The sequence below is a fragment of the Oncorhynchus keta genome, chromosome 37 (genome assembly GCF_023373465.1).
Source record: "Oncorhynchus keta strain PuntledgeMale-10-30-2019 chromosome 37, Oket_V2, whole genome shotgun sequence".
In the NCBI taxonomy this organism is placed as follows: Eukaryota; Metazoa; Chordata; class Actinopteri; order Salmoniformes; family Salmonidae; genus Oncorhynchus; species Oncorhynchus keta.
In genome coordinates this window covers 26,129,772-26,154,952 of record NC_068457.1, presented here as the reverse complement: position 1 = coordinate 26,154,952, position 25,181 = coordinate 26,129,772, and the positions used below count along the sequence as shown (strand labels likewise).

Here is a 25,181-nt window from a genome sequence, read left to right as displayed (position 1 = left end):
CTACCATAGGACCCTGTGTGACAGGCACAGGTGAGGACAGCCTCTCTACCATAAGACTCTGTCTGACAGGCACAGGTGAGGACAGCCTCTCTACCGTAGGACTCTGTCTGACAGGCACAGGTGAGGACAGCCTCTCTACCATAAGACTCTGTCTGACAGGCACAGGTGAGGACAGCCTCTCTACCGTAGGACCCTGTCTGACAGGCACAGGTGAGGACAGCCTCTCTACCATAAGACTCTGTCTGACAAGCACAGGTGAGGACAGCCTCTCTACCGTAGGACCCTGTCTGACAGGCACAGGTGAGGACAGCCTCTCTACCGTAGGACCCTGTCTGACAGGCACAGGTGAGGACAGCCTCTCTACCGTAGGACCCTGTCTGACAGGCACAGGTGAGGACAGCCTCTCTACCGTAGGACCCTGTCTGACAGGCACAGGTGAGGACAGCCTCTCTACCATAGGACCCTGTCTGACAGGCACAGGTGAGGACAGCCTCTCTACCGTAGGACCCTGTGTGACAAGCACAGGTGAGGACAGCCTTTTAACCGTCGGACCCTGTCTGACAGGCACAGGTGAGGACAGCCTCTCTACCATAAGACTCTGTCTGACAGGCACAGGTGAGGACAGCCTCTACCGTAGGACCCTGTCTGACAGGCACAGGTTAGGACAGCCTTTTAACCGTCGGACCCTGTGTGACAGGCACAGGTGAGGGCAGCCTCTTTATGTAGGACTCTGTGAGGGGTCCTTCTCTTCCTGGTTGTTTATGTGGCTCCATGAGGCCCAGATGGAGCAGAGACAACAGGTCATGTTGACCCAGAGCACCCAGTAGGCTGATGTACAGAGCAAGAGGCCAGTGTGTCTGTCTGCCTTGAATTATGGAGCGGAAGAGCTAGTGTGTCAACATTGTGGAAGCGTTTCACGGTAAAGTCTAGTATGACTTTTCTTATGACCTATGTAGTGCTTATGAAGACTTTGTGAATGCTCTATAAAGCCTTTTATAGATTGTTTGATTATTCACTGTCTTTGTATCTCCTGTTCCCTTGTATCTGTGCAAAACAACGGGTCAGTCCCAAATACCACCCTATTCCCTATATATTACACTACTACCAATGGGCCCTCGTCAAAAGTAGTGCACTATATAGGGAACAGGGTGGCATTTGGGACTAAGCCATCTACAATCTGATGAATGGAATATAACTGCACTAACACCAGCCTACCTAAGACTTATTGGTATTCTGTATAGGGAGCGCGACCGACAAAACACTCCCCTGCAATAAACAGTTGACAGATCAGTTCCTGATAATCAGCAGTAATATCAGTTTAGCAGGCAGTGGGGGAGAGACTATCTAACAACCACTGTGTTGATCACCCTGCTGACGGGCTGGCGGCTACAGACTACACTAAATAATGGTTGTCTAAGAGGGATGGGAAGGGGCATGGTCATAGTGCGTGCGTGCGTGCGTGCGTGTGCGTGTGTGTGTGTGTGTGCGTGCGTGCGTGCGTGCGTGTGTATGAGAGAGAGATTTGATGGGGTTGGGAGTATAAACGTTTCGCTGTGAGACCCGAGTCAGAACGGGGATGGTTTAGTTTGGGCTTCCAGTCCAGTGAAGGCTCTTTTCTCCAGGTTCAGAGAGCCTCTCTCTACAGCAACAATACATCGCTAAGCAGTGGGGGGGTTAACAAGCCCCCCCAGACCCCCTAACTGTCCCTCAAACCCTCGCATCATCTCCCACTGAGTGACCCCACACTGAAAACAGTTTATCACACGACAGCCCCCAGTCTACCAGACAAGGTCTCACTGTGACCCCACTCTAGAAACAGTTTATCACACGACAGCCCCCAGTCTACCAGACAAGGTCTCACTCTGGGGGTACACAAGAGAGGTATGGAGAGAAGGAAGGTGAGAGGAGAGGAAAGGAAAGGAGGGAGAAAGAGATGATGTGACAGGAGAGGGGGATAGTATAAAGAAAGCCATTCCCAAGCTGCACCAGTAATAAATATCACCATATCGCCAGTAATCAATATGTACATCTATCAATCACCAGTAATCAATATCACAATATATCGCCAGTAATCAATATGTACATCTATCAATCACCAGTAATCAATATCTCCATCTATCAATCACCAGCAATCAACATCTCCATCTATCAATCACCAGTAATCAATATCACCATATATCACCAGCAATCAACATCTCCATCTATCAATCACCAGTAATCAATATCACCATATATCACCAGCAATCAACATCTCCATCTATCAATCACCAGTAATCAATATCTCAGTATTTCAATCACCATAAATCCATCCAGTCTGTCTGTAATTTATCATTATGGAACAGGAAGAGATATCTATCAATCAACATAATCAATATCTCCGTATCAATCACCAGTAATGAACTTTAGTATGACAGTAATCAAATCTAGTAAGCCATCTACAATCTGATGAATGGAATATAACTCCACTATAACACCAGCCTACCTCAATCACCATTGGTATTCTGTATCAGGGAGCAATCAACAAAACACTCCCTGCAATAAACAGTTGACAGATCAGTTCCTGATAATCAGCAGTAATATCAGTTTAGCAGGCAGCGGGGGAAGACTCCATCTAACAACCACTGTAATCAATGATCACCCTGCTCACGGGCTCAATATCACCAGACTACACTAAATCAATGGTTGTCTAAGAGGGATGGGAAGGGGGCAGGGGTATGGTCATTGTAATGTGTGTCTGTGTGTGTGTGTGTGTGTCACCATGTATCACCAGTAATCAATATCTGTCTGTCAATGTAATGTATGTGTGTGTGTGTGTGTGTGTGTGTAATCAACATGTGTGTGTGTGCGTGCTGTTGTGTTTGTGTATATATCCTGGGAGGAAAACCCCAATAAAGCCCCTACATTATTGTAGAAAACTTCCCACCCAACCCCAGCCTCTAGAATGGAATATAACCCCAATCCCAGCCTCCACTCCATTCTGTCCACCCCCCAACCCCAGCCTCCACTCCTCTTCCCCCACCCCGGGCTCCTTTTCCCACCAATCCCAGCCTCTACCTCTTTTCCCCCAACGCCAGCCTCTACTCCTCTTCCCCCCAACCCCAGCCTCCACCCCTTTTCCCACCAATCCCAGCCTCTACCTCTTCCCCCCCCAACCCTCGGACTCCTCTTCCCCCCAACCCCAGCATCTACCCCTCTTTCCCCCAACCCCAGCCTCCATCCCTCTTACCCCAGCCTCCACCCCTTTTCCCACTCCTCCCAGTCTAACCACTTCCTCATTCTTCCCCAACCCCAGTTAACCACTTCCTCCTACTCTCCTCACAGTTAACCACCCCTCATTCTACCCCCCAGTTAACCATTTCCTCATTCTACTCTCCTCACAGTTAACCACTTCCTCATTCTACTCTCACCCAGTTAACCACTTCCTCATTCTACTCTCCTCACAGTTAACCACTTCCTCATTCTACTCTCCTCACAGTTAACCACTTCCTCATTCTACTCTCACCCATTTAACCACTTCCTCATTCTACTCTCCTCACAGTTAACCACTTCCTCATTCTACTCTCACCCATTTAACCACTTCCTCATTCTACTCTCCTCACAGTTAACCACTTCCTCATTCTACTCTCCTCACAGTTAACCACTTCCTCATTCTACTCTCCTCACAGTTAACCACTTCCTCATTCTACTCTCCTCACAGTTAACCACTTCCTCATTCTATTCTCACAGTTAACCACTTCCTCATTCTACTCTCACCCAGTTAACCATTTCCCCATTCTACTCTCCTCACACTAGCTAAACCCACATGGCCAATAACTACCATAGATTATAGGATTATAGCTACTACACTAAGCAAGCTGCTAGTAAGAGAGGGCTCTCATCCATTATGCATGTAATACAGTATTTCCCTGTAGAGCCAAAATGTCGCCACATGCGGTCCGTAACCCTGGTCTGTAGAGACAAAATGTCTCCACATGCAGATGCCATTCAGAACACAGAGTATAATGAGAGAAAACGTAACCTGGGGGCACACTGGGGTTTATGGGGTTGTGAGTGGCTAGGATAGGTAGTTCCTGACATGCGGTTGGAAGGGAGTGGCTAGGCTAGGTGGTTCCTGACATGCGTTTGGAAGGGAGTGGCTAGGTGGTTCCTGACATGCGGTTGGAAGGGAGTGTCTAGGCTAGGTGGTTCCTGACATGGGGTTGGAAGGGAGTGGCTAGGCTAGGTGGTTCCTGACATGCGTTTGGAAGGGAGTGTCTAGGCTAGGTGGTTCCTGACATGCGGTTGGAAGGGAGTGGCTAGTTGGTTCCTGACATGCGGTTGGAAGGGAGTGGCTAGGCTAGGTGGTTCCTGACATAGGGTTGGAAGGGAGTGGCTAGGCTAGGTGGTTCCTGACATAGGGTTGGAAGGGAGTGGATAGGCTAGGTGGTTCCTGACATAGGGTTGGAAGGGAGTGGCTAGGCTAGGTGGTTCCTAACATGCGGTTGGAAGGGAGTGGCTAGGCTAGGTGGTTCCTGACATAGGGTTGGAAGGGAGTGTCTAGGCTAGGTGGTTCCTGACACACGGTTGGAAGGGAGTGGCTAGGCTAGGTGGTTCCTGACATAGGGTTGGAAGGGAGTGTCTAGGCTAGGTGGTTCCTGACATAGGGTTGGAAGGGAGTGTCTAGGCTAGGTGGTTCCTGACATAGGGTTGGAAGGGAGTGTCTAGGCTAGGTAGTTCCTGACATGGAGTTGGAAGGGAGTGGCTAGGCTATGTAGTTCCTGACATGCGGTTGGAAGGGAGTGGCTAGGCTAGGTGGTTCCTGACATGCGGTTGGAAGGGAGTGGCTAGGCTAGGTAGTTCCTGACATGGAGTTGGAAGGGAGTGGCTAGGCTAGGTGGTTCCTGACATGGAGTTGGAAGGGAGTGGCTAGGCTAGGTAGTTCCTGACATGGAGTTGGAAGGGAGTGGCTAGGCTAGGTAGTTCCTGACATGGAGTTGGAAGGAGTGGCTAAGAGGATGATTAGGTGGCCATGAGGGCCAGATTGGATATTTTAGCCAGGACACCGGGGTTAACAACCCAACTCTTATGATAAGTGCCATGGGATCTTTAATGACTACAGAGAATCAGGACACCCGTTTAACATCCCATCTGAAAAACAGCACCCTACACATGGCAATGTCCCCAATCACTGCCCTGGCGCACTGGGATCTTAGCTTCAGAGACATGGGATACAGGGTGGTATGCCAATGGTTATTACACAGTTAATACACAGGATGATATGTAAAATATGTGGTAAAAGCTAGGGGTAGGACACATGCAATCACCATGACAACTACTTAATCTATTGTAGTAATGGGATGCCTTTCACGTTAACATCCATCTATGTCCAGTCAGTTAGGGAGGTGGTCAGTTCACTATCTTTCCCACAACGACAACCCTCTCTCTCCCTCTCTCTTTTTCCCTGACTGTATTTATTTCCTGTGCCCCTCCTCCCTCCTCCCCTCTGACAGGTGAGAGTGATGGATCGCACAGAAAACCTCTGCTGGCACTGCAACACCATCCCAGACTGCCATTGTACTGGCTCCAGTCTGCAGCCGGAACCAGAGGAAATTAGTTTTAGCACCGGGAGAGGCAGAGGGCAGTGTTCACAAGGAGCTAGCAGGGATCCATCCAACCGGAGAGGTCAAATGTAATTACAGGAAGCCTCAGCTGGATTGGTTACAAATGTGGCCAAATGTTGACACATTGCACTTTACAAAAGGAGTGCAACTGAGTAGAATTAGCTGTTTTTTCTTTTCAAAACTTGTTCAATTGCTATTTTTACCCTGCAGGCACCTGCAACTTGCCACAGGTGAGATAAATTACACAGTAAATGAGAATCCTCCAACCAAGTTAATTACAATTTTGAATAATTTAGTCTAGGCCAATAATTTTTTTCAATTTCAGTTAGAACCCCCCGTATTTGAGAAGAAAAGGTGAGTCATGCAAGGGTGCCAATATATCATGCATTGGTGCCAATATATCTGACTGCATCTGTACAGTATAAACAGGGGGTAATGACATGGCAGATTAAGTATGGTGTTATTCATGAGTGAATGACTGGCAAATGCTGTTCGACTGATACTGAATGAATAAAAGCGCCTGCTAAATGGCATATATTATAAATGAATGTAGATATTAAATAATGATATGCTAATATGTATTAAACCCCATATATCAGTAGTCATAACACTGTATGTATGGTGAGGTGTCATGGCATTGGCTGTTAGAGGTGGACAGGATGTGCAACCTATGGAAGCTACAGGAGTGTCAGAAACCTTATATATCAGTAGTCATAAGACCACCATTCTTCATACTGTACAGTAAGGTGTGATATCATTATAGTGATAACACCACCATTCTTCATACTGTACAGTAAGGTGTGATATCATTATAGTGATAACACCACCATTCTTCATACTGTACAGTAAGGTGTGATATCATTATAGTGATAACACCACCATTCTTCATACTGTACAGTAAGGTGTGATATCATTATAGTGATAACACCACCATTCTTCATACTGTACAGTAAGGTGTGATATCATTGGGTGTCTGAGGTCCTATGGAAGCTACGGAGGGCTGTGGGATGGAGGAGACCTCATATATCAGTCGTCATAACAGTAATAATGTCACCATTCCTGCACGTGACTACTTCCTGTCTGAATCAGTCAGACCCTGCTAGGCTGGAGGACAGAACATTTGGCTTCTTTCCAATTAACTGTCACTAAGATGATTAGCTTCAGGTAGAATACTGATACAATATTATTGTTATCTTCTGGACTCTGCCCTCACCAGTAGATACATCCACTTTCCAGAACAAGAAGTGTACAGGAAGTAGTTTATAAACAAAGCCACTTCGTAAACATTGCAAAAGCAGGTTTGATTGAACTGCAGCCGTATAAGTGGTGGGGTATTGAAGAGGGTTTGTGGGAGTGGTCTTCTTACCGTTCAGTTTTGTAGCTGGAGCATCTTTCCAGTGGGATCTTCAGCACCCTGTCGCTAAGCCCCACAAACAACGACCTATCGCTGTGGAGGATTTGAAGGCTCTTGATTGGCTCGCTTTCGCCCTCAGGGAGGAGCCTCATCTCTTCCAGGTAACACCCACGCATGCTCTTATTGGTCGTGGAGAGGGCCTTCAGGATGGTGCCGTATTCTTATTGGACAAACAGACAAAATGAGACCTCTAGCTTCCGTCTCTCTCTCTCTCTCTCTCTCTCTCTCTCTCTCTCTCTCTCTCTCTCTCTCTCTTCCCTCCCTCCCTCCCTCCCTCCCTCCCTCCCTCCCTCCTTCCTGTTCACTCACCAGTGCCGATGTACATGACGTGGTAGAGGGTGTCTCGGCCCTGCACGATGTCCACCACCAGCTTGGAGAAGCGGATGTTGTCCTGGTACAGGAGGGGGTCGGTGGAGACGGGCTGCACCACGTCAGACATGAGGAAGAGACGCTGGGCGTCCTGCAGGCTGCGCTCCGTCTGGTTCTCCCCTGGACCTCGCTCCTCCAGGGTATCACACTGAGGGGGCAGACGGGGAAGGACAACTTTTTTATTTGTTTTCCCCTCCCAAAAAATCCTAAATTATACTGATTTATTTTGCAATAAACCAGAGATCACAAGGTGGAGCCTAGGAGCTTGATGAAAGGCTAATTTGAGTCATTGACTAGTGGAATCAGGTGTGATGAAAGGCTCATTTGAGTCATTGACCAGTGGAATCAGGTGTGATGAAAGGCTAATTTGAGTCATTGACCAGTGGAATCAGGTGTGATGAAAGGCTCATTTGAGTCATCGACCAGTGGAATCAGGTGTGATGAAAGGCTCATTTGAGGCTCATTTGAGTCATTGAGTCCAGTGGAATCAGGTGTGATGAAAGGCTCATTTGAGTCATTGACCAGTGGAATCAGGTGTGATGAAAGGCTCATTTGAGTCATTGACTAGTGGAATCAGGTGTGATGAAAGGCTCATTTGAGTCATTGACCAGTGGAATCAGGTGTGATGAAATTTGGTCTAGTGGAATTGATGAGCTCATTTGAGTCATCTCATTTGAGTCATCGACTAGTGGAATCAGGTGTGATGAAAGGCTAATTTGAGTCATTGACCAGTGGAATCAGGTGTGATGAAATGCTCATTTGAGTCATCGACTAGTGGAATCAGGTGTGATGAAAGGCTAATTTGAGTCATTGACCAGTGGAATCAGGTGTGATGAAAGGCTCATTTGAGTCATTGACTAGTGGAATCAGGTGTGATGAAAGGCTAATTTGAGTCATCGACCAGTGGAATCAGGTGTGATGAAAGGCTCATTTGAGTCATTGACCAGTGGAATCAGGTGTGATGAAATGCAGGTGTGATGAAAGGCATTTGAGTCATTGACCAGTGGAATCAGGTGTGATGAAAGGCTCATTTGAGTCATTGACTAGTGGAATCAGGTGTGATGAAAGGCTCATTTGAGTCATTGACCAGTGGAATCAGGTGTGATGAAAGGCTCATTTGAGTCATCGACTAGTGGAATCAGGTGTGATGAAAGGCTCATTTGAGTCATTGACTAGTGGAATCAGGTGTGATGAAAGGCTCATTTGAGTCATTGACCAGTGGAATCAGGTGTGATGAAAGGCTCATTTGAGTCATTGACCAGTGGAATCAGGTGTGATGAAAGGCTCATTTGAGTCATTGACTAGTGGAATCAGGTGTGATGAAAGGCTCATTTGAGTCATCGACTAGTGGAATCAGGTGTGATGAAAGGCTCATTTGAGTCATTGACCAGCGGAATCAGGTGTGATGAAAGGCTCATTTGAGTCATTGACCAGTGGAATCAGGTGTGATGAAAGGCTCATTTGAGTCATCGACTAGTGGAATCAGGTGTGATGAAAGGCTCATTTGAGTCATTGACCAGTGGAATCAGGTGTGATGAAAGGCTAATTTGAGTCATCGACCAGTGGAATCAGGTGTGATGAAAGTCTCATTTGAGTCATTGACCAGTGGAATCAGGTGTGATGAAAGGCTCATTTGAGTCATTGACTAGTGGAATCAGGTGTGATGAAAGGCTCATTTGAGTCATTGACTAGTGGAATCAGGTGTGATGAAAGGCTCATTTGAGTCATTGACCAGTGGAATCAGGTGTGATGAAAGGCTCATTTGAGTCATTGACTAGTGGAATCAGGTGTGATGAAAGGCTCATTTGAGTCATTGACCAGTGGAATCAGGTGTGATGAAAGGCTCATTTGAGTCATTGACCAGTGGAATCAGGTGTGATGAAAGGCTCATTTGAGTCATTGACCAGTGGAATCAGGTGTGATGAAAGGCTCATTTGAGTCATTGACCAGTGGAATCAGGTGTGCTAGTTCAGACATACGTGAAACATCTTGGTCCCTGAGTAGAGGGCTGGTAAACAGTGAAAGAAGGAATCTAGTAGAAGACCAGACAGTTTGCATCGCCCCCTACCTGGAAGTTGGGGATGGGGTTGGGGGTGGAGAGCCAGCTTGTACGAGGGTTCTCCTGGTAACGGAACGGTCCGTTGAACGCCTGGGTGATGGCGCTGAGGTTGAAAGCACACACAGCCGACGCAGAGATGCTGTTCCTGTTCGGAAGAGAGGGACATAAAGACGTCAGGAAACCGTGACTCAGAGGCCATGGCAGTGAACCAATCGATACTGTTTTTAACGGTGAGCGAGCGTTGTGCCCTTTCCTTTTCAATGAGGATCAAATGTTTTGGTTGCACCTCGACTCGCGTTGGTTGAGCGCCGTCCACTTTTTTCAATCCAATCCATCAAATGTGTCTATAAAGCCCTTTGTATGAACATCAGCAGGAAAAATACAGCAGCCTATTTGATACAGGAAACTACTGTTCATAAAGAACTGAATTGATGCGTAAGACCTACTTATGTTCTTAGTTCAAAAGAGAGCTTAATGACGTCTACAGTATACAGAGACATTTATCTATCAATTATAATAGTCATCACTATGAATATAAGGTACAATATGGCACATAATTGGATAATGACAGGATAATGACAGGATAATGGCAAGATAATGACACGATAATGACAGGATACCGACAAGATAATGACACGATAATGACAGGATAATGCCTAGACAATGACAGGACAATGACACCATAATGACAGGATAATGACAGGATAATGCCAGGATAATGACAGGATAATGATGTTTGATGATCTCCCAGTGCTGGCACAGACTTGTCTTTCTTTTCCTATAGACCTGTGCTCCCATCTCATCTTAAACAATCCTCACAGTCATTCAAACCTCTCAGCTGCAACACAGACAAAGGTATTCACTGGTAAAAGGAGGGAAAGGGGTAGAAAAGGACTAGAAAAGGAACTGCAACCGAAACACATAGTAATAGAATCTACAGAACATTCAAGTCAATGATGTCATAATGGGTGGACTGGCAGCCATTGGGAGTGCACCGGTGTAACAGTCAAATTGCCAGGGTCAGAGGTTCCAAGCCCTTTCTATAGATTCTATTTATATGGTAAAACCTTCCGAATCGGAGAAGATCCAGGCGCAGATCAAGACACACCACGTCTTCATCACTAAGGTCTTTCAGAGCAGTTCCTGTTATCCCTGGAGGATACCTGAGATCACTATCGTTTCAATGCCTTGCAGCCTGTCTTTTGTCTGTGCTACTGGGATAAGATGTCTTTCTCAATACCTCAGAGTTTACAAGCCTTTTAGCTCTGCCCTGGGTGAGTCCAAAATGGACCTCAGACAGAAGAGTGCTTGTGCCAGTAATATGGGCCCAAATTGATGCTACCGCTCTCTCTCAATAGGACCATTAGTACAGGTATGAAAGGAACCACTGGGGTACTGTACTGTATCTGACTGTACTGAATCAGACTGTACTGTATCAGACTGTACTGTATCTGACTGTACTGTATCTGACTGTACTGTATCTGACTGTACTGTATCTGACTGTACTGTAGCTGACTGTACTGTATCAGACTGTACTGAATCTGACTGTACTGAATCTGACTGTACTGAATCAGACTGTACTGAATCAGACTGTACTGTATCAGACTGTACTGTATCTGACTGTACTGTATCTGACTGTACTGTATCAGACTGTACTGTATCTGACTGTACTGTAGCTGACTGTACTGTATCTGACTGTACTGTATCAGACTGTACTGTATCTGACTGTACTGTAGCTGACTGTACTGTAGCTGACTGTACTGTATCAGACTGTACTGTAGCTGACTGTACTGAATCAGGCTGTACTGTATCTGACTGTACTGTAGCTGACTGTACTGTATCTGACTGTACTGTATCAGACTGTACTGTAGCTGACTGTACTGAATCAGACTGTACTGTAGCTGACTGTACTGTAGCTGACTGTACTGTATCAGACTGTACTGTATCTGACTGTACTGTAGCTGACTGTACTGAATCAGACTGTACTGTATCTGACTATACTGTAGCTGACTGTACTGTATCTGACTGTACTGTATCAGACTGTACTGTAGCTGACTGTACTGAATCTGACTGTACTGAATCAGGCTGTACTGTATCTGACTATACTGTAGCTGACTGTACTGTATCTGACTGTACTGTAGCTGACTATACTGTAGCTGACTATACTGTAGCTGACTGTACTGCATCAGACTGTACTGTATCTGAATGTACTGTATCTGAATGTACTGTAGCTGACTGTACTGTAGCTGACTGTACTGCATCAGACTGTACTGTATCTGACTGTACTGTAGCTGACTGTACTGTATCTGACTGTACTGTATCTGACTGTACTGTAGCTGACTGTACTGTATCAGGCTGTACTGTATCAGACTGTACTGTAGCTGACTGTACTGTAGCTGACTGTAGCTGACTGTACTGTAGCTGACTGTATTGTAGCTGACTGTACTGTGGCTGACTGTATCTGACTGTACTGTAGCTGACTGTACTGTAGCTGACTGTACTGTAGCTGACTGTACTGTATCAGGCTGTACTGTATCAGACTGTACTGTAGCTGACTGTACTGTAGCTGACTGTAGCTGACTGTACTGTAGCTGACTGTATTGTAGCTGACTGTACTGTGGCTGACTGTAGCTGACTGTACTGTAGCTGACTGTACTGTAGCTGGCTGTAGCTGACTGTACTGTAGCTGACTGTATTGTAGCTGGCTGTAGCTGACTGTACTGTAGCAGACTGTACTGTAGCTGACTGTACTGTAGCTGGCTGTAGCTGACTGTACTGTATCTGACTGTACCATAGCTTACTGTAGCTGACTGTACTGTAGCAGACAGTCCTGTATCAGATTGTACTGTAGCTGACTGTACTGTAGCTGGCTGTAGCTGACTGTACTGTGGCTGACTGTACTGTAGCTGGCTGTAGCTGACTGTACTGTATCTGACTGTACCATAGCTTACTGTAGCTGACTGTACTGTAGCAGACAGTCCTGTATCAGATTGTACTGTAGCTGACTGTACTGTAGCTGGCTGTAGCTGACTGTACTGTGGCTGACTGTACTGCAGTGTGTAGGTTTACATCATGTTAATAACAGGGTCTAGGAGGAGAGGTAGATGGGTTAGAAGCCTACCACACTAATATAGTGTGTTATAACTACTGGTACTGAGTCTATTAGAGAGGGGTTCTGAACAGACCAATGGAGAAGGAACATGGGACTATAGACTGGCAGAGAGGGGTTCTGAACAGACCAATGATAAGGAACATGGGACTACAGACTGGCAGAGAGGGGTTCTGAACAGACCAATGATAAGGTACATGGGACTATAGACTGGCAGAGAGGGGTTCTGAACAGACCAATGATAAGGTACATGGGACTATAGACTGGCAGAGAGGGGTTCTGAACAGACCAATGATAAGGTACATGGGACTATAGACTGGCAGAGAGGGGTTCTGAACAGACCAATGATAAGGCACATGGGACTACAGACTGGCAGAGAGGGGTTCTGAACAGACCAATGATAAGGTACATGGGACTATAGACTGGCAGAGAGGGGTTCTGAACAGACCAATGATAAGGTACATGGGACTATAGACTGGCAGAGAGGGGTTCTGAACAGACCAATGATAAGGTACATGGGACTATAGACTGGCAGAGAGGGGTTCTGAACAGACCAATGATAAGGTACATGGGACTATAGACTGGCAGAGAGGGGTTCTGAACAGACCAATGATAAGGCACATGGGACTATAGACTGGCAGAGAGGGGATTCTGGGTGTTGGTTCTGAACAGACCAATGATAAGGCACATGGGACTATAGGCTGGCAGAGAGGGGATTCTGGGTGTTGGTTCTGAACAGACCAATGATAAGGCACATGGGACTATAGACTGGCAGAGAGGGGATTCTGGGTGTTGGTTCTGAACAGACCAATGATAAGGCACATGGGACTATAGGCTGGCAGGGAGGAGCTTCTGGACAGGATATGATGCTTTGGGCTATCCACAGAGTAGGACCGTCAGACTGACCGTCAGACTGACAGACAGACAGCAACCCAAAACCTGACAGGGTTAACTAACACAAATGGTTCACCACAATCAATTTCCACAACCCTTTGAGTTTGAAAACTATTTAAGTGTTTCACAGTCACACAGAAATGTTCTTAAGTGGTTATCCTCCAACACCATTCTTCCTTGCGGACTAAAGCGTCTCTCCCAGACAAGGTTCTGCTCTGTCACTAAGCCAAGGGCACCAACACAGACAGAGACGGGAGAAGAAAAGACCCGAGAAGTGATTTTCACTTCCCTCCTCTCAGCATTTGTCCAAACAGCTTGAAATGTGTAATATGCTTCTTAGCATCTGTAAAACCTTCAGCCTCAACAGGATGCCGTTAGGGCAATGTGGAAATAAATTGACTAAAACTAAGTAGGACTGGATAGATGGAGAATAAAGGTGTGTGTAAGTGAGCTTGTGCGTCTGTTGTGTGTGTGTGTGGCTACTAAATTATGCTCATTCACTCATTGGGGCTGTTTTAAAGGTCCTCCTTGTTCTTTTGCAGATGTGTGTCTATGTGTGTGTGTGTGTGTGTGTGTGTGTGTGTGTGTGTGTGTGTGTGTGTGTGTGTGTGTGTGTGTGTGCTACTAAACTATGCTCATTCACTGCTGTTTTAAAGGTGTGCAAAATGTGTGTGTGTGTGTGTGTGTGTGTGTGTGTGTGTGTGTGTGTGTGTGTGTGTGTGTGTGTCTGCATCTATACATGTATATATATACAGTACCAGTCAAAAGTTTGGACACACCTACTCATTCCAGGGTTTTTCTGTATTTTTACTATTTTCTACATTGTAGAATAATAGTGAAGACATCAAAACGATGAAATAACACACATGGAATCATGTAGTAACCAAAAAAGTGTGAAACAAATATTTGAGTAGGTGTCCAAACTACTGACTGGTTCTGTACATGTAAAAGTGCCTGTGTGTGTATCACTGACAATGTGTGTGTTCATTTTATGTGTGTGTGTGTGTGTGTGTATGTGCGTCTGTGTGTAGGTGTGTGTGCGCGTGTGTCACTCACACGTTGGTGGTGAAGATGCCGTAGATGAGGTCCTGTTCTGGCAGATAGAAGGTGCTCTGCAGTTCGTTATAGTAGAAGGGGATCTCTCCTGACCGCGAGCAGTTCAACCGCGCCTTCATGAACGTAGTCCAAGTGTCCTCCAATAGGAAGCGACCGCCCACGTCGTTCTTACAGACCCGGGCGACCCGGGAGAACACGGTGCGACCGCAGTCGTGTTCGACTGCGTTCTCTCTCAGGAAGAAATAGGTGAAGAGACCCACCTCGTAGACTGAGATAAAGTGAGGGTCTGGAGGAGAGAGGGAAGGAGGGAAGAAGAAGAAGAAGAAGAAGGGAGAAGGGGAGGGCGAGAGGGAGGGGAGGAGGGAGGGGAGGAGAGAGGGAAGGAGGGAGGGGAGGAGGGAGGGAGGGGAAGGGGAAGAAGAAGAAGAAGGGAGAAGGGGAGAGAGGGAGGGGAGGGAGGGAGGGGAGGAGGGGAAGAAGAAGAAGAAGGAGAGGGGGAGGGGAGGGAGGGGAGGAGGGGGAGGAGGGGGAGGGAAGAAGAAGAAGAAGAAGAAGAAGAAGAAGAAGAAGAAGGGAGAAGGGGAGGGCGAGAGGGAGGGGAGGAGGGAGGGAGAGGAGAGGGAGGGAAGAAGGAAGAAGGGAGGGGAGGAGGGAGGGAGGGGAAGGGGAAGAAGAAGAGAAGAAGAAGAAGAAGGAAGAAGAAGGAGGGAAGAAGAAGAAGGAGGAAGAAGAAGAAGAAGGAGAAGGAGAAGGGGAGGAGGGGAGAGGGAGAGGGAGGAGGAGGGAGGGGAGGAGAGAGAGGAGGGGGAGGGGAAGAAGAAGAAGAAGAAGAAGAAGAAGGAGGGAGGGAGGGAGGGAGAAGAAGGGAGGAGGGGAGGGGAGAGGGAGGGGGGAGGAGGGGAAGAAGAAGAAGAATGGAGAAGGGGAGGGCGAGAGAGAGAGGGGAGGAGGGAGGGGAGGAGGGGAAGAAGAAGAAGAAGAAGGGGAGGGGAGGGGAGGGAGGGGAGGAGGGAGGGGAAGGAGGGGAAGAAGAAGAAGAAGGAGAAGGGGAGGGCGAGAGAGAGGGAGGAGGGAGGAGGGAGGAGGGAGGAGGGAGGAGGGGAAGAAGAAGGGAAGGGGGGAAGAAGAAGAAGAAGAAGAAGAAGAAGAGGGAAGAAGAAGAAGAAGAAGAAGAAGAAGAAGAAGAAGGGAGAAGGGGAGGGGGGGAGAGGGAGGAGAGGAGGGAGGGGAGGAGGGGGGAACAAGAAGAAGGGAGAAGGGGAGGGAGAGGGAGGGGGGGAGGGGAGGGGAACAAGAAGAAGAAGGGAGAAGGGGAGGGAGGAGGGAGGGGAGGAGGGAAGAAGAAGAAGAAGGGAGAAGGGGAGGGCGAGAGGGAGGGGAGGAGGGAGGGGAGGAGGGGAAGAAGAAGAAGGGAGAAGGGGAGGGTGAGAGGGAGGGCAGAAGACAGGAATAGAGAAAGAGAGGGAGGGAAGGTGTAAGTTAGGCATGAGATATGGTATCAAATCAAATCATCAAATCAAATGTTATTTGTCACATACACATGGTTAGCAGATGTTAATGCGAGTGTAGCGAAATGCTTGTGCTTCTAGTTCCGACAATGCAGTAATAACCAACAAGTAATCTAACTAACACTTCCAAAACTACTGTCTTATACACAGTGTAAGGGGATAAAGAATATGTACATAAAGATATATGAATGAGTGATGGTACAGAGCAGCATAGGCTCTACAGTAGATGGTATCGAGTACAGTATATACATATGAGATGAGTATGTAAACAAAGTGGCATAGTTAAAGTGGCTAGTGATACATGTATTACATAAGGATGCAGTAGATGATATAGAGTACAGTATATACGTATGCATATGAGATGAATAATGTAGGGTATGTAAACATTATATTAGGTAGCATTGTTTAAAGTGGCTAGTGATATATTTTACATCATTTCCCATCAATTCCCATTATTAAAGTGGCTGGAGTTGAGTCAGTGTCAGTGTGTTGGCAGCAGCCACTCAATGCTGTTTAACAGTCTGATGGCCTTGAGATAGAAGCTGTTTTTCAGTCTCTCGGTCCCAGCTTTGATGCACCTGTACTGACCTCGCCTTCTGGATGATAGCGGGGTGAACAGGCAGTGGCTCGGGTGGTTGTTGTCCTTGATGATCTTTATGGCCTTCCTGTAACATTGGGTGGTGTAGGTGTCCTGGAGGGCAGGTAGTTTGCCCCCGGTTATGCGTTGTGCAGACCTCACTACCCTCTGGAGAGCCTTACGGTAGTGGGCGGAGCAGTTGCCGTACCAGGCGGTGATACAGGATGCTCTCGATTGTGCATCTGTAGAAGTTTGTGAGTGCTTTTGGTGACAAGCCAAATTTCTTCAGCCTCCTGAGGTTGAAGAGGCGCTGCTGCGCCTTCTTCACGATGCTGTCTGTGTGAGTGGACCAATTCAGTTTGTCTGTGATGTGTATGCTGAGGAACTTAAAACTTACTACCCTCTCCACTACTGTTCCATCGATGTGGATAGGGGGGTGTTCCCTCTGCTGTTTCCTGAAGTCCACAATCATCTCCTTAGTTTTGTTGACGTTGAGTGTGAGGTTATTTTCCTGACACCACACTCCGAGGGCCCTCACCTCCTCCCTGTAGGCCGTCTCGTCGTTGTTGGTAATCAAGCCTACCACTGTTGTGTCGTCCGCAAACTTGATGATTGAGTTGGAGGCGTGCGTGGCCACGCAGTCGTGGGTGAACAGGGAGTACAGGAGAGGGCTCAGAACGCACCCTTGTGGGGCCCCAGTTTTGAGGATCAGCGGGGTGGAGATGTTGTTGCCTACCCTCACCACCTGGGGCGGCCCGTCAGGAAGTCCAGTACCCAGTTGCACAGGGCGGGGTCGAGACCCAGGGTCTCGAGCTTGATGACGAGCTTGGAGGGTACTATGGTGTTAAATGCCGAGCTGTAGTCGATGAACAGCATTCTCACATAGGTATTCCTCTTGTCCAGATGGGTTAGGGCAGTGTGCAGTGTGGTTGAGATTGCATCGTCTGTGGACCTATTTGGGCGGTAAGCAAATTGGAGTGGGTCTAGGGTGTCAGGTAGGGTGGAGGTGATATGGTCCTTGACTAGTCTCTCAAAGCACTTCATGATGACGAAAGTGAGTGCTACAGGGCGGTAGTCGTTAAGCTCAGTTACCTTAGCTTTCTTGGGAACAGGAACAATGGTGGCCCTCTTGAAGCATGTGGGAACAGCAGACTGGTATAGGGATTGATTGAATATGTCCGTAAACACACCGGCCAGCTGGTCTGCGCATGCTCTGAGGGCGCGGCTGGGGATGCCGTCTGGGCCTGCAGCCTTGCGAGGGTTAACACATTTATATGTTTTACTCACCTCGGCTGCAGTGAAGGAGAGACCGCATGTTTTCGTTGCAGGCCGTGTCAGTGGCACTGTATTGTCCTCAAAGCGGGCAAAAAAGTTATTTAGTCTGCCTGGGAGCAAGACATCCTGGTCCGTGACGGGGCTGGTTTTCTTTTTGTAATCCGTGATTGACTGTAGACCCTGCCACATGCCTCTTGTGTCTGAGCCGTTGAATTGAGATTCTACTTTGTCTCTATACTGACGCTTAGCTTGTTTGATAGCCTTGCGGAGGGAATAGCTGCACTGTTTGTATTCGGTCATGTTACCAGTCACCTTGCCCTGATTAAAAGCAGTGGTTCGCGCTTTCAGTTTCACGCGGATGCTGCCATCAATCCACGGTTTCTGGTTAGGGAATGTTTTAATCGTTGCTATGGGAACGACATCTTCAACGCATCTTTCAGCTCCAAACGGCTGATGCAGCGGCAGGAATGTGAGCAGTGATGTTCTTGGCATGGAATCAGTAGTTTTCTCTTCCTTACACTTTCCCATTACCATTAGGACTCATCCTCTAGGATTCCTTTCCCATTACCATTAGGACTCATCCTCTAGGATTCCTTTCCCATTACCATTAGGACTCATCCTCTAGGATTCCTTTCCCATTACCATTAGGACTCATCCTCTAGGATTCCTTTCACGTTACAACATAAGGAGTGCCTCTAGCCAGTTACAGTTGGCTGTTCAGTAATGTATTGGCATTGACATAGAATTGCTAGAATGCAAAATACCCCATCAAGTCATGTTCCCTGATGGGTGGACCGGCAGCCATATTGAATGTACCCATAACCAGGAAGCAAAGCAGGAAGTACAGTCATGATCCAATTGTAATTCTATTCCCACACTATTAGACAAAATAGTTCCAAAAGAGTTCTTTGGCTATCCCTATAGGATAACCCTTTTTGGTTCGAGGTAGAACCCTTCTGGGTTCCACGTACCTAGAGCCCAAAAGGGTTCTACCTGGAACTGAATAGGTTCTACCTGGAACCAAAAGGGTTCTCTTTTTTCCAAAGAGTTTATGGTACACATGAGAGTTTACCGTTGAGCCATTTGGAGTTGTACTGGGCTGTTCGCAGCGGCGGCATGTTACCAAGGCTACGGTAGATGACGGGGTCACGACCCGAGAAGTCGATGACAGTGGCGGCGTAGAGTTCGCCCTTCTCTGTTACCATGGCAGTGGAGTTGTGACGCGGGTCGTAGGGGCATCTCGCCACCCCGTTCACCGTGTCCATCACCCGACTGATGTTTCCTATCTGGAAGAGGATGGAAGAAGGGTGAGGATAGTGGTTCTGCTGTGGCTCAGTTGGTAGAGCATGGCGCTTGAAACGCCAGGGTAGTGGGTTCGATTCCCGGGACCACACATACGTAGAATGTATGCACACATGACTGTAAGTCGCTTTGGATAAAAGCGTCAGCTAAATGGCATATATTATATTATATTATTATTATAGGATAGAGGGTGTTTAGATAGAGGTATGTCCAGATGTCCATACTAGGATCCTAAACAGCAGGAACAGGCCACTCCATTCAGCTAAGGGATGATTTTTGTCAGAGCGGATGTCAGGGGCCCAGAACATAATTATTATAATTTTTACACTGTAAATAGACCACGACTAAGCCGAAAAATATATTGTATTTGAAAATAACAATCCCTTCATACGTTGATTACAATGAGACACAATCATGTCTCCTCTTTTACTCGTGGGAATACTGGAGAACAGATTTCTTCCGGTTTTGCCGCAGACACCTGCTATATAGTATGCATGGCCAAAACATGACTTCATACTATACTGAACAAAAATAGAAACGCAACATGGAAAGTGTTGGTCCCATGTTTCATCTGCTGAAATAAAAGATCCCAGAAATGTTCCATACGCACAAAAAGCTTATCTCTCAAATTTTGGCCACAAATTTGTTTATATCCCTGTTAGTGCATCTTATGTGGGGGACAATAAAAGGCCACTCTAAAATGTGCAGTTTTGTTACACAACACAATGCCACAGATGTCTCAAGTTTTGAGGGGGGTGCAATTGGCATGCTGACTGCAGGAATGTCCACCAGAGCTGTTGCCAGAGAAGTGAATGTTAATTTCTCTACCATAAGCCCACTCCAACGTTGTTTTTGAGAATTTGACAGCAGGTCCAACTGACCTTACAACCGCGAACCACGCCAGCCCTCATCCGGCTTCTTCACCTGCGGGATCGTCTGAGACCAGCCACCCGGACAGCGGATGACACTGTGGGTTTGCACAACCAAATCATTTCTGCACAAACTGCCAGAAATCGTCTCAGGGAAGATGATCTGTGTTCTTGCCGTCTTAACCTGACTGCAGTTCGGCGTCGTAACCGACTTCAGTGGGCAAAGGCTCACCTAGGATGGCCACTGGCACGCTGGAGAGGTGTGCTCTTTACGGATGAATCCCGGATTCTACTGTACCGGTAGGTGTCAGAAAGCGTGTCGTGGCGTAGTGTGGGTCAGTGGTTTGCTGTTCAACATTGTGAACAGAGTGCTCCATCCTGTCACTTCTCTCTCATCTCCCTCTCCTGTTACTCCTCTCTCATCTCCCTCTCTCTCTCCTGTTACTCCTCTCTCATCTCCCTCTCCCTCTCCTGTTACTCCTCTCTCATCTCCCTCTCCCTCTCCTGTTACTCCTCTCTCATCTCCCTCGCCTGTTACTCCTCTCTCATCTCCCTCGCCTGTTACTCCTCTCTCATCTCCCTCTCCTGTTACTCCTCTCTCATCTCCCTCTCCTGTTACTCCTCTCTCATCTCCCTCTCCTGTTACTCCTCTCTCATCTCCCTCTCCTGTTACTCCTCTCTCATCTCCCTCTCCTGTTACTCCTCTCTCATCTCCCTCTCCTGTTACTCCTCTCTCATCTCCCTCTCCTGTTACTCCTCTCTCATCTCCCTCTCCTGTTACTCCTCTCTCATCTCCCTCTCCTGTTACTCCTCTCTCATCTCCCTCTCCTGTTACTCCTCTCTCATCTCCCTCTCCTGTTACTCCTCTCTCATCTCCCTCTCCTGTTACTCCTCTCTCATCTCCCTCTCCTGTTACTCCCTCTCATCTCCCTCTCCTGTTAATCCTCTCTCATCTCCCTCTCCTGTTAATCCTCTCTCATCTCCCTCTCCTGTTACTCCTCTCTCATCTCCCTCTCCTGTTAATCCTCTCTCATCTCCCTCTCCTGTTACTCCTCTCTCATCTCCCTCTCCTGTTACTCCTCTCTCATCTCCCTCTCCTGATACTCCTCTCTCATCTCCCTCTCCTGTTACTCTCTCACCCCCTCTCCTGTTTACTCTCTCATCCCCTCTCCTGTTACTCCTCTCATCCCCCTCTCCTGTTACTCCTCTCTCATCTCCCTCTCCTGTTACTCCTCTCTCATCTCCCTCTCCTGTTACTCTCTCACCCCCCTCTCCTGTTACTCCTCTCTCATCTCCCTCTCCTGTTACTCCTCTCTCATCTCCCTCTCCTGTTACTCCTCTCTCATCTCCCTCTCCTGTTACTCCTCTATCATCTCCCTCTCCTGATACTCCTCTCTCATCTCCCTCTCCTGTTACTCCTCTCTCATCTCCCTCTCCTGTTACTCCTCTCTCATCTCCCTCTCCTGTTAATCCTCTCTCATCTCCCTCTCCTGTTACTCCTCTCTCATCTCCCTCTCCTGTTACTCCTCTCTCACCCCCTCTCCTGTTACTCCTCTCTCCTTCAACTCTATCTTCATCCTCCTCTCCCTCTCTCTCTCACCTGCCGGGTGGTGCAGACGGGGGTAAAGGCGTTGGTTCCACAGGTAAAGATCCGCCTCCCGGTGATAAGCAGGACCCGGATGTAGTTCTGACATTCATCCTGTGGGGACGGGAACACGGGAGGTCAAAGATGTCATAACACCACCATACAATAGTCTATTCATTTCTTCCTGGACAAGGTTAGTACAGCTTCTAGTACACTTCATTGAAGCTATCTAAATATCTCTGGTGAGGGCAGCCCCTTTAATGTAGAATTCTACCAGTCGTCTGTCTTTCTCTATCTAAATATCTCTGGTGAGGGCAGCCCCTTTAATGTAGAATTCTACCAGTCGTCTGTCTTTCTCTATCTAAATATCTCTGGTGAGGGCAGCCCCTTTAATGTAGAATTCTACCAGTCGTCTGTCTTTCTCTATCTAAATGTCTCTGGTGAGGGCAGCCCCTTTAATGTAGAATTCTACCAGTCGTCTGTCTTTCTCTATCTAAATGTCTCTGGTGAGGGCAGCCCCTTTAATGTAGAATTCTACCAGTCGTCTGTCTTTCTCTATCTAAATATCTCTGGTGAGGGCAGCCCCTTTAATGTAGAATTCTACCAGTCGTCTGTCTTTCCCTATCTAAATATCTCTGGTGAGGGCAGCCCCTTTAATGTAGAATTCTACCAGTCGTCTGTCTTTCTCTATCTAAATGTCTCTGGTGAGGGCAGCCCCTTTAATGTAGAATTCTACCAGTCGTCTGTCTTTCCCTATCTAAATATCTCTGGTGAGGGCAGCCGCTTTAATGTAGAATTCTACCAGTCGTCTGTCTTTATCTAAATATCTCTGGTGAGGGCAGCCGCTTTAATGTAGAATTCTACCAGTCGTCTGTCTTTATCTAAATATCTCTGGTGAGGGCAGCCCCTTTAATGTAGAATTCTACCAGTCGTCTGTCTTTATCTAAATATCTCTGGTGAGGGCAGCCGCTTTAATGTAGAATTCGACCAGTCGTCTGTCTTTCTCTATTTAAAGTGTCCAGAACTGCCAGACAGCTATAATACCTCTGTCTTTCCTTTGCTCTGACAGGACCGCTTGGTGTCTTCATCTGGTCCCCATTCTACTGCCTAGAGAAGAAAATTACATTTAAAAAATGACATATAAACGTGTGCACAATAACGTGGACAGAATGTGTAGATTGGATCCTTGCTAAATCAGATTAGTATGGGATATGTACTGTATATACTACTATACATACACATACACAAAAAGTATGTGGACACCTTTTTTAATCAACACCCGTTGCTGACAGGTGTATAAAATTGAGCGCACAGTCATGCAATCTCCATAGACAAGCATTGGCAGTAGAATGACCCATACTGACTTTCAACGTGGCACCATCATAGGATGCCACCTTTCCAACAAGTCAGTTCATCAAATTTCTGCCTTGCTAGAGCTTCCCCGGTCAAATGTAAGTGCTGTTATTGTGAAGTGGAACGTCTAGGAGCAACAATGGCTCAGCCGTGAAGTGGTAGACCACACAAGCTTACAGAACGGGACCGCCGAGTGCTGAAGTGTGTTGTGCGTAAAAATACTCTGTCCTCGATTGCAGTCAATCACTCCAGTCTAATCACCATGGTTACTCCCCCAACTCAATCACTCCAGTCTAATCACCATGGTTACTCCCCCCACTCAATCACTCCAGTCTAATCACCATGGCTACTCCCCCCAACTCAATCACTCAGTCTAATCACCATGGTTACTCCCCCCAACTCAATCACTCCAGTCTAATCACCATGGCTACAACAATTGGATCTTGACCACAGGACAAACAAAAACAAAAACACAAGTCATCCAGCTAACACAAAATGTTCCAACAACATTTGCACATGGTTCCCCTATTTTGCATAGAACTTTCCAAGGAATAGTTTTTTGGGTTCAGTAAGGAAGCCTAGTGGTTAGAGCGTTGGCCTAGTAACCAAAAGTTTGCAAAATTGAATCCCAGAGAAGACAAGGTAAAAAATCAGTTGTTCTTCCCCTGAACAAGGCAGTTAACCCACTGTTCCTAGACCAGTTAACCCACTGTTCCTAGACCAGTTAACCCACTGTTCCCAGACCAGTTAACCCACTGTTCCCAGACCAGTTAACCCACTGTTCCCAGACCAGTTAACCCACTGTTCCCAGACCAGTTAACCCACTGTTCCCAGACCAGTTAACCCACTGTTCCCAGACCAGTTAACCCACTGTTCCTAGACCAGTTAACCCACTGTTCCCAGACCAGTTAACCCACTGTTCCTAGACCAGTTAACCCACTGTTCCTAGACCAGTTAACCCACTGTTCCTAGACCAGTTAACCCACTGTTCCTAGACCAGTTAACCCACTGTTCCTAGACCAGTTAACCCACTGTTCCCAGACCAGTTAACCCACTGTTCCTAGACCAGTTAACCCACTGTTCCTAGACCAGTTAACCCACTGTTCCTAGACCAGTTAACCCACTGTTCCTAGACCAGTTAACCCACTGTTCCTAGACCAGTTAACCCACTGTTCCTAGACCAGTTAACCCACTGTTCCTAGACCAGTTAACCCACTGTTCCTAGACCAGTTAACCCACTGTTCCTAGACCAGTTAACCCACTGTTCCTAGACCAGTTAACCCACTGTTCCTAGACCAGTTCACCCACTGTTCCTAGGCCGTCATTGTAAATAACAATTTGTTCTTAAATGACTTGCCTGGTTAAATAAAGGTTAAATAAAGGTAAAATAAAGGTAAAATAAAGGTAAATAAATAATCAGGCATAAGAATAGTAGTATAATTAAACTGTATTCTCTGTTCCTACAGTTTCATTGTGGTCCTGAGAGTGAAAAGCAGCACCTCGTTTTGGGGGAAATGTTATCATAGTTCTGGGAAACTGACTGAAACTGTACATCATGGTTTGTTTACACCATAAATATCAGTGTAAACAAACGTAGTAAATACAATTGTGTGCACATCTCAAGGCCCAAAATTGCCACCCAAGACTGCAATTTAATTTCACTAAAATAAATAAACTGGTATGTGTCCTACCATTACAATGCTGACTGCACAAACTATTGACCTGCAAAAACGATTTCCTATTTCTTATTAAACCGATATATCTCTCAGACCCTCAAACTTAAGGGGAGTCCTTACACTGACACACCTTACAGTATACTGTAGCATTTCACTGTGCTTTACTTTGGAGCCACTGAAACTGGCCTCAGCCTCGTGAACGTTCACTGCTAAACTCCCACCAAGTCTTTCCCTCAGTCACCCCTGACAACAGAGCTCCCAAATCTACTTCTAAAGATCAGGGACAATGCGTGAATGAATGACCAAACTGAAAACTCTTCCCTGTGTTTGCATAATGCCATTGTGGCCACTGGTGCAGTGGTCGATTAAGGAGTTGGTTCTCAGAGGTGTCATTCATGGTTCGCTTGCTCTGATAGGCCGACCAGGGCCTCCAAAGTCACACATGTCCCTCCCTCCCCCAGCCTGCTCCTTGTCCGTTCATTCAGTATAGCATTGATGAATGACATGAGACTCTTATTGAGACGGTCAGTGGGCT

At 47.0% G+C, this 25,181-nt stretch overlaps 1 protein-coding gene across 5 annotated transcripts in view; it reads right to left on the bottom strand.

Annotated features, from left to right (window-relative positions):
- The window catches only part of LOC118380969 (semaphorin-5B-like), a 119,572-nt gene that overhangs the window by 25,703 nt on the left and 68,688 nt on the right, over window positions 1-25,181 (bottom strand). For all 5 annotated transcript variants that reach the window (XR_008096009.1, XR_008096010.1, XM_052499931.1 and 2 more), the window contains exons 5-11: window positions 22,662-22,724; window positions 21,633-21,731; window positions 18,934-19,147; window positions 14,502-14,787; window positions 9,452-9,587; window positions 7,324-7,531; window positions 6,967-7,174 (exon numbers count right to left, since the gene is read on the bottom strand). Coding sequence is in view for 3 of the 5 variants with exons in the window: in XM_052499931.1 (XP_052355891.1) it covers window positions 6,967-7,174; window positions 7,324-7,531; window positions 9,452-9,587; window positions 14,502-14,787; window positions 18,934-19,147; window positions 21,633-21,731; window positions 22,662-22,724 (1,214 nt within the window). In the remaining 2 variants the exon portion in view is untranslated. The remainder of the gene's footprint in view (window positions 1-6,966; window positions 7,175-7,323; window positions 7,532-9,451; window positions 9,588-14,501; window positions 14,788-18,933; window positions 19,148-21,632; window positions 21,732-22,661; window positions 22,725-25,181) is intronic.